The sequence below is a fragment of the Hyla sarda genome, chromosome 10 (assembly GCF_029499605.1).
Source record: "Hyla sarda isolate aHylSar1 chromosome 10, aHylSar1.hap1, whole genome shotgun sequence".
Taxonomy (NCBI): domain Eukaryota; kingdom Metazoa; phylum Chordata; class Amphibia; order Anura; family Hylidae; genus Hyla; species Hyla sarda.
Window position 1 is genome coordinate 13,102,834 of NC_079198.1, and position 9,990 is coordinate 13,112,823.

General features: G+C 42.0%; 1 protein-coding gene across 1 annotated transcript; it reads right to left on the minus strand.

Annotated features, from left to right (window-relative positions):
* Window positions 1-739: 739 nt before the first annotated feature.
* Window positions 740-9,749, minus strand: LOC130294611 (ly6/PLAUR domain-containing protein 3-like). The gene is made up of 5 exons (XM_056544745.1): window positions 9,567-9,749; window positions 7,143-7,280; window positions 5,506-5,676; window positions 2,964-3,110; window positions 740-1,352 (listed from the first exon to the last, which is right to left on the minus strand). Exons 1-5 carry the CDS (start codon window positions 9,640-9,642, stop codon window positions 931-933), a joined length of 954 nt encoding a protein of 317 aa, XP_056400720.1. The 5' UTR covers window positions 9,643-9,749; the 3' UTR covers window positions 740-930.
* Window positions 9,750-9,990: the final 241 nt, after the last annotated feature.

Here is a 9,990-nt window from a genome sequence, read left to right on the forward strand (position 1 = left end):
ATTACAACAATCACGTGACCCGGCTCGTTTACCGGAAGTACGCCGACGGCGTCCCGGACATTAGGATTTCTGGCGGACACCATCTTTAGTTATACTCGGAACATCATTGGGTACAGCTAAGTCCTGTGGGAGCGGCAGTAATTTTTAGGACATTCTGATTGGGGGTGATCAATGTCAGTTCAATTGTGACCAGTTGTAAGTGGCTGGAGTCTGGTATATTAGGCTGGTGAGAAGGTAGTATAGCCACACCCCCTGAGGAAGCCATTCAGTGGTGAAACGATCGTTGGGGTTGGTAGGTAAGTTCTGGCATACTTGTTCCATTTGGTCTCTGGGTTTGGTTTTCACATTCGTTCTTTCCATGCCCTCTTGCTTGCTTTTAGCATTATCCTGATGTGTGATTCTATATAGACACCTGATACCTGATTACCCTTTGACCTTATACTTATGTTTATTGTTATTTCCACGCTGAGTTCCAACCCTTACCTACCCATCTGTAGTCTTTTTCGGTGCCTTGCTTTTATTATGTGTATGTATTGTTGCTTTTAATTGATGATACATTTAATAAAGATTTTGTTAATATTTTTTCTATATGCTGTCTATTTGTGCATAATTTTCTTTTTGCTTTTGGTGGTGCTTTCTATCATGCACATTACTTCCCTCCATGAGGTATAGGTTCTTATGTAGGTATCTAGCAGCTGATAGGTACTGGAAGGATTAAGATTTTTTAATAGAAGTAATTTACAAATCTGTATAACTTTATGGCACCAGTTGATTTAAAAAAAAAAATACAAATAATATTTTTTTCCCACCGGAGTACCCCTTTAAAACTACTCCTAGTAATTTCCACATACATTGTCCTATAAGTTAGATTCCTCCACACAACTTCATTCTTTTTTTGTAAAGTCCTCGGTCGAAGATGGAACCGACCCATCATGAAAGATAAATGAAAACGGATATAAGCCAAGACGCATAGACCAGTCCGTAGCCGGTGTTATTGGTGTGCCCATCTTGAAAGTGGTTACTGGAACGTGAAGACGCGGTGTTGTTCGGAGTCAGCTCTTCCACTTCTACTTCTTCTTCTCTCTGCATGGCCTTTGTGGTTGCCGACGTGTGTGTAGGGGTCACCCATGGAGCCGGTACAGGGGTGGTGGGCAGTTCCTCTTTATGATCACCAAGGACTACCAGAGAGGGCAATTCTAGTTGGGTTATGTTGGATAGGTCTTCGTTGCAGAGTTCCTCCGAGCAACAGGCTCCTTTAATCTCGAAAGATGCTTTGCCGTAGGTCACTTTCTTTTCGGCACAACGGTATTTTAGGCTGCAGCTCTTAACAGGTATGAGGGTTGTGTCATTATCTAGATAGGAAAGATACCAGAATCCTTAGGTGATATGTTTGATGGCAACTCAACCTCAGTGTAACATCGGAAAAGCTTGGATTGGCCACAGGTTGTCCAAGGCCCCTTCCACTTTAGGTTTTTTATCTCCTTAAATGGGTACTAAACGCTGTTTTTGTGCTGCGGGGGTTGGTCACGCCCCCTCCTGACATCATGGCCCTGCCCCCTCAATGCAACTCTATGGGAGGGGGCGTGACGGCCGTCCTGACATTCACGCCCCTTTTTTCGGGTTTTCTCATTAAAATTGAGATTTAGTCGGGTTGTTTTCAATTCTGGCGCACGACCCGACAAAACATTTCGGGTTTACAATAGTAAATCAGGGCCAATGTGTAGCTTGCTCTGCAAGCTGGGGTTGTGAGTAACTAGTGTTGAGCATAGGCCATATTCGAATTCGCGAATATTCGTGTATATATGGACGAATATTCGTCATATATTCGTGAATATTCGCATATTCGTAATATCCTCGTTTTATTTTCGCATGCGTGAAAAATCGCGTATGCGAAAATATGCATAGAAATTAACATAAACGAAAATTCGCATATACGAAAATTAGCATGTGCTAATTTTCGCATATGCGAAATTCGCACGCCAGTTTCACACAGTAGTATTAGAGCCTTCTTTACACCACACAAGCTGGAAGGAGAGAGGGATGATCACTGTGATGTGTACTGTGAGAAAAAAAAACAAAAAAAAAAACGAATATTCGTAATCACGAATATATAGTGCTATATTCGCGAATATGCGATATTCTCGAATAAAATTCGCTTTGCGAATATTCGCGAGCAACACTATGAGTAACCTGAACCTCTGAAGAAGAGGGCAAAAAAGCAGGGGCCTCCAGCTACTCCAAAATTAGATGGATCAAAAAAAAAAATATATAAAACTTCACATTTATTTCATTGTTTAAAAATTCATGGTAAATAAAAGAATCATGTACAAAAAACAACGCGTTTCGAGCCAAATCTGGCTCTTAGTCGTGCCACGACTAAGAGCCAGATTCGTCTCGAAACGCGTCATTTCTTTTGTACATCATTCTTTTATTTACCATGGATATCCTTTGTTTTTAAACAATGAAATAAATGTGAAGTTTTATATATTTTTTTTGATCCATCTAATTTTGGAGTAGCTGGAGGCCCCTGCTTTTTTGCCCTCTTCTTCAATTGTTTCCGGGACACGGCCCACTGTTTGCCTGTCCTGCTCTCCTATTCCTACTGGATCTTCAGTTGCTGTACTCTACGGTGGTGATCTGAACCTGAACCTTTGATGGTAGTTGGAGTCCTGTGGTTTGCAGCTTCAAAAAGGGACATGATGAATGTTTTGTTGGGTGGCTGGTAGTAAGCCACTAGTATAGAAAAGGAAGCACTTGGTTAACACTTGGACCAGCAGTACTTTATTTATTTATTTTTTTTAAGTGATGGCTGTGTTCTTGTTTGCTAAAAAAATAAAATCAGGAGAAGCCCTGTTCAATCTTTACTTCTCTGTCCCTATCTGTGACTGCTGTTTGCCGCTATTTTCCTGGTTCTACGGAGCTCATCTCCCACAATACCTATAACATGTTGCCCTGATATTTACCAATAGATATTGCGACATTCCCATCAAAGCAATGACTGTAGCTGTCGTAGCAGGACATGGCAGGAGCATTTGATGAGGAACAGTCCCCATTTGGTTTTCCAATACAGCTGTAACATTGTTCGTCATTAGGAACACGACTCTTTGGATCTGCAGGACACAAACATACATCATTAAAGGGGTACTCCGGGGGGAAACTTTTTTTTTTTTTTTTTTTTTTTAAATCAACCGGTGACAAAAAGTTAAACAGATTTGTAAATTACTTCTATAAAAAAAATCTTAATCCTTCCAGTACTTATTAGCTGCTGAATACTACAGAGGAAATTCTTTTCTTTTTGGAACACAGAGCTCTCTGCTGACATCACGAGCACAGTGCTCTCTGCTGACATCTCTGTCCATTTTAGGAACTGTCCAGAGCAGCATATGTTTGCTATGGGGATTTTCTCCTACTCTGGACAGTTCTTAAAGGGGTACTCCGGCCCCAAGACAAAGGATAGGGGATAAGATGTCTGATCGCGGGGGTCACTCCGCTGGGGACCCCTGCAATCTACCATGCAGCACCCACCTGTAAGCACTGCTTGAAGCACTGGAGGCTCTCAGTGTTATGCCTCCTGACCACGGGGACGGAGTATCGTGACGTCACGCCCCCGCCCCCATGTGACATCATGCCCCGCCCCCTCAATGCAAGTCTATGGGAGTGGGCGTGTTGGCCGTCACGCCCCCTCCCATAGACTTGCATTGAGGGGGCGGGGCATGATGTAACACGGGGGCAGAGTCGTGATGTCACGATACTATATGGGAGCATGTGGCAGTATACAGTGACCCCTCGACCTACGATAATTTCAAGATACGATGGCCTCTCAGAGGCAGCATCAACATACGATGCTTTTGTATGTCGGGGCCATCGCATAAACGGCTATCCGGCAGCACAGACTGCTTCAGCTGCCACCGGATAGCCATTTACGGTGCCCCGCGTGCTCCGCTGACGATCACTTACCTGTCCTCGGGGCTCCGGCGCGTCCTCTTCGGGATCCCCTGCATCGTCGGCGCTCTCCATCGTCGTCATCATGTCGCTGCGCACGCCGTCCCGTCATCCAATAGGAGCGGCGTGCGTAGCGACGTGATGGCGGCGATGGAGAGCGCGGTTGCCGGGGAAGCAGAGGCCTTACCGGAGCCGCAGGGACGCGGCGACAGCGATGGAAGGCGACATCCCGGGCAGTGGTGACGGTCCGGAGCGGCGGGGACAGGTGAGTACAACTTCCTCTAACAGTGGTCTACAACCTGCGGACCTCCAGATGTTGCAAAACTACAACACCCAGCATGCCCGGACAGCCAACGGCTGTTCGGGCATGCTGGGTGTTGTAGTTTTGCAACATCTGGAGGTCCGCAGGTTGTAGACCACTGTCCTATACTTTACATTACACGGATCCCTCAACATACGATGGTTTCAACAAACGATGATCCATTTGGAACGGATTACCATGGTATGTTGAGGGACCACTGTAATTTGGATATTACATATTTTTGGACACAGTATAATGGTAATAATATGGAACTATTAGGTATTGGGTGTTATTTTGGCACAAGGTAGTGGTTACTTCTAATTTCTCCGCTCGGAAATTTCGAAGTGTGAATGGGCCCTTAGGGTAACTCCCTATTTCTCTTGGGGTGGCGCAACACAGAGCCGATGGACTTGGCCGAATTCGGGTTGCAGAAAATTTGGACTAAGAACCTCATGTTTGTTTTTATTAAAGGGGTACTCCGGTGAAAAACTTTTTTTTTTTTTTTAATCAACTGGTGCCAGAAAGTTAAACAGATTTGTAAATGACTTCTATTAAAAAAATCTTAATCCTTCCTGTACTTATTAGCTGCTGAATACTACAGCAGAAATTCTTTTCTTTTTGAAACACAGAGCTCTCTGCTGACATCACGAGCACAGTGCTCTCTGCCGACATCTCTGTCCATTTTAGGAACTGCCCAGGACAGCATATGTTTGCTATGGGGATTTCCTTTTACTCTGGACAGTTCCTAAAATGGACAGAGATGTCAGCAGAGAGCACTGTGCTCGTGATGTCAGCAGAGAGCTCTGTGTTTCAAAAAGAAAAGAATTTCCGCTGGAGTATTCAGCAGCTAATAAGTACAGGAAGGATTAAGATTTTTTTAATAGAAGTAATTTACAAATCTGTTTAACTTTCTGGCACCAGTTGATTTAAAAAATAAAAAAATAAAAAAATAAAAGTTTTTCACCGGAGTACCAATTTTAATTTAATTTTAATTTTAATTAATTTTAATTTTGCTAAGAAGCAATGGATTGATATATAACATGTGGTTTTGCAGCCATGTCTTTTTATTATAAATTTGTGGTATATTAAAATCTGTTGCTTTTGCTTATTTCAATAAGAACAACCGGATTTTCGCGTTGTAAAATATCTGGATAGAACGAGTCAGGTTGGAGCTTTGTGACTTCGTATAGGTAGTAAACTGTCCGTAACATCTAAAAGCCATCGCTGTGTCATCCATTGTAAACGTATATTATAGAGATTACCCTGCGAGGCCAGAGCGTAATTCTTCAGATACATCTTCTTATTGCACAAGCTGCTGTTACATTCATGTAACTTAATATAGAGGAAGATGCCGTGTAATGAGATGGTATTATCCAGACTCGCTGCAACGCTAGAGCCGCAACCTTTCTTCAGAATGATATGATTGTTATGACCTGCGGAATAAGACAAAAAGATCAGGACACGGAGGAAAGGTGAGATGGTCTCCAAACTGTGGTCCTCCAGATGTGGCCAAATTACAATTCCCAGTTTAGGTAGGTACCACTGCCCACTGGTAGATAGATAGTGTCGGTAGGTAGGTATATGGCAGGTAGGTGGGTAGATAGTGGCAATAAGTAGGTAGGAATAGTGCAGGTAGGTAGAAAGATAGTGCTACTAGGTAGTTAGATACTGTACAGTGCAGGTAGGTAGAAAGATACTGTATAGTGCAGGTAGGTAGATAGTGCCGGTAGATAGGAAGAGAGGGGGAGATTTATCAAAACCTGTGCAGAGGAAAAGTTGTCCAGTTGCCCATAGCAACCAATCAGATCGCTTCTTTCATTTTTCACAGGCCTTCATGAAAATGAAAGAAACGATCTGATTGGTTGCTATGGGCAACTGGGCAAGTTTTCCACTGCACAGGTTTTGATAAATCTCTCCCAGAGTCTCCAAACTGTGTCCCTCCAGGTGTTGGAAAACTACAACTCATTGGGTGGGTAGAAAGGTAGAAAGTGCCCACTGGTAGGTAGATAGTGCCGATAGGTAGATAGGTATAGTGCAGGTTGGTAGGAAGATAGTACCAGTAGGTAGGTAGCTATAGTGCAGGTAGGTAGGTAGATAGTCTCCCAACTGTGGCCCTCCAGGTGTTGCAAAACTACAACTTCTGGGTGGATAGGTAAATAGTGTCCCCTGGAAGGTAGATAGTGCCGGTAGGTAGGTATAGTGAAGGTTGGTAGGTAGGTAGATAGTCTCCAAACTGTGGCCCTCCAGGTGTTGCAAAACTACTACTTCTTGGGTAGGTTTAAAGGTAGATAGTGCCCACGGGTAGGTAGGTAGCTTGTGTCCACTGGTAGATAGATACTGCCGGTAGGTAGGTATGTCGCAGGTAGGTAGGAAGATAGTGGCAATAGGTAGGTATAGTGCAAGTAGGTAGGAAGATAATGCTAATAGGTAATTAGATATAGTGCATATAGGTAGGTAGATTGTCTCCAAACTGTGGCCCTCCAGATGTTGCAAAACTACAACTTCCAGGTAGGTAGGTAGATAGTGCCCCCTGGTAGATACTGTAGATAGTGCCGGTAGATAGGTAGGTATAGTGCAGGTAGGTAGGAAGATAGTGGCAATAGGTAGCTAGGTATAGTGCAGGTAGGTAGGTAGAAAGGTAGATAGTGCCCCCTGGTTGATAAATAGTGGCGATATGTAGGTAGGTATTGTGCAGGGAAGTAGGTAAATAGTGCCGGTAGATAGGTAGGTAGGTGCAGGTAGGTAGGTAGATAGTCTCCAAACTGTGGCCTACAGGTGTTGCAAAACTACAACTTTCAGGTAGGTAGGTAGATGCCTGGAGTTGCAGTTTTGCAGTATCTGGAGGATCCCAGTTTGGAGACCACTGCTCTCTGGATGCACAATATAGAATTCTACCTACTTGTTTCTATACCGCTGAGCGACTCAAGACAAACATCGTGGTCTGAGGAGCAGGAGACATTGACAGCACGTTCAGGTAGGCAGCCGCCATCACCCCGGTCTGTACATGAGAAACATTCAAGGGACTGGGAGGTCACATCTGTAAAGTAAATAAAGGGGAGGACGAAATAATCTACCGATTCAAAACATTCATTTACACCGTTCCAAGAAAAATAAGGGAACGATTGGGAACTCACTGGAAATCCGCATAAAATGTCATCTGATTCTTCTCTTATATATACAAACACAGTATAACCAAACTAATAACACAAACAGTTCATGTATTAGATTACACACATTAAGTAAACATTCACAGTGTAGGGAGAAAGATAAGTGAAGCGATAAATGTAATAACCCGTAGATCTGGGATGCCTTGTGTTCACAGCCCTCCTCAGGTCAGGACACAACAATTAGGGTCTGGAACTCTGACTTGGCGATTCCAAACTCAAATTATCGATAGTTATACTTAACATAAAAATGTTATTTAAACACTAAGTGTTAATGAGAGTACATGTGTGTGTATAAAGTGTTAATGAGAGGAGAGTACATGTGTATGTATAAAGTGTTAATGAGAGTACATGTGTGTGTATAAAGTGTTAATGAGAGTGCATGTGTGTATAAAGTGGTAATGAGAGTACATGTGTGTGTATAAAGTGTTAATGAGAGTACATGTGTGTGTATAAAGTGTTAATGAGAGTACATGTGTATGTATAAAGTGTTAATGAGAGTACATGTGTGTGTATAAAGTGTTAATGAGAGTACATGTGTGTGTATAAAGTGTTAATGAGAGTGCATGTGTGTATAAAGTGTTAATGAGAGTACATGTGTGTGTATAAAGTGTTAATGAGAGTACATGTGTGTGTATAAAGTGTTAATGAGAGTACATGTGTGTGTATAAAGTGTTAATGAGAGTACATGTGTGTGTATAAAGTGTTAATGAGAGTACATGTGTATGTATAAAGTGTTAATGAGAGTGCATGTGTGTGTATAAAGTGTTAATGAGAGTGCATGTGTGTATAAAGTGTTAATGAGAGTGCATGTGGTAGTTTTATATTGAGGGTACAGTGAGTGGTAGTATTATATTCAGAGGGCGCAGTGTGGTAGTATTATATTGAGAGTACAGTGTGTGGAAGTATTATATTGAGAGTACAGTGTGTGGAAGTATTATATTGAGAGTACAGTGTGTGGTAGTTTTATATTGAGGGTAAAGTGAGTTGTAATATTATATTCAGAGGGCGCAGTGTGGTAGTATTATATTGAGGGTACAGTGTGTGGTAGTATTATATTGAGGGTACAGTGTGTGGTAGTTTTATATTGAGGGTAAAGTGAGTTGTAATATTATATTCAGAGGGCGCAGTGTGGTAGTATTATATTGAGGGTACAGTGTGTGGTAGTATTATATTGAGGGTACAGTGTGTGGTAGTATTATATTCAGTGGGTGAGTTGTTTTATTATTTTCTGAGGGCACAGTGTGTGGTAGTATATTTAGATGGCACAGTGTGTAGCAATATTATATTCAAAGAGTGCACTTCTCTAACCACTCTTTCTGTGGTTACTTTCTCAGGAACTTTGTTAAAAGTGGTATTCCAGGGAAAAACTTATATATATATATATATATATATATATATATATATATATATAAAGATGAATGTAGGCAGCACACCAGGATTCGTGCAGAATTAAAGTGCTTTTATTCCAAAGATAAAGACAACGTTTCGGCGATCTCACACCGCCATTTTCAAGTCAATATATATATCTCAACTGGCTCCAGAAAGTTAAACAGATTTGTAAATTACTTTTATAAAAAAAATCTTAATCCTTCCAATAATTATCAGCTGCTGAAGTTGAGTTGTTCTTTTCTGTCTGGCTATAGTGCTCTCTGCTGACATCTCTGCTTGTCTCGGGAACTGCACAGAGTAGAAGAGGTTTGCTATGGGCATTTGCTTCTACTCTGGACAGTTCCCGAGACAGGTGTCATCAGAGAGCAGTTAGACAGAAAAGAACAACTCAACTTCAGCAGCTAAAAAGTACTGAAAAGATTAAGATTTTTTAATAGAAGTAATTTACAAATCTGTTTAACTTTCTGGAGCCAGTTGATATATATAAAAAAGTGTTTTTCCTGGATAACCCCTTTAACTTGTATTTGGAGTATGAGGTTAGCAAGAAACACCATGCAAACAGCTGTAAACTCTAAGCAGAAGTTGCCCTGTTGCCGGTGGTCTACGGTGTAGTCTCCACCAACGTGATCTTCTCACATCTGCCAATAATACCATAGAAGAACACGGTGACCTAATTTCGCCTCTTCAAAAATACAATCTTAATAATAGACTGATGGAACATTTCTGCGTGACCCAATTTTGGGTGTCATCGTGAGGAGACATCTTACCATTAAGTCTGATTGTGAAGACCAAGCAGGTGACCAGTAGGGTAGACCTCCATGACAGAACGAACATCCTCTCCATCTTTCAGTGATTCGGCTCCTCTTGTTTTTGAAAAAGTTATTCTGGTTCCATCCAGCCAGCCTTAAAAAGTGTCGGCTGTGGTTTTTTTGTGTGTCGTCTGTTTATCTGCCGTGTTTGGATCCATTCCAGAAGTCATAGGTGGGATCCTCCCATGCAAACATTATCATCAGCTCTGAGTATTACAAGCCGTATTTTCCCTGGAGCATCTACTACTATTACAGTCGTTCAAATTACACGCTCAGTCACTGCACTTAATCCTGCCAAATGGCATCGGCCGCGAATCCTGTTTTATAAGCTTTGCATGGTGTCAGTGGCTACAAAGTTGTTATATAGTGATAAACCATATGT

Excerpts from the sequence above, each read along its gene's own strand:
- LOC130294611 (XM_056544745.1), bottom strand. The coding sequence starts at position 9,642 with ATGGAGAGGATGTTCGTTCTGTCATGGAGGTCTACCCTACTGGTCACC. Across the intron at positions 7,281-9,566 it reads CTTCACAATCAGACTTAATG|ATGTGACCTCCCAGTCCCTT; the intron begins GTAAGATGTCTC and ends TTTACTTTACAG. Across the intron at positions 5,677-7,142 it reads GCTCAGCGGTATAGAAACAA|GTCATAACAATCATATCATT; the intron begins GTAGGTAGAATT and ends CTTATTCCGCAG.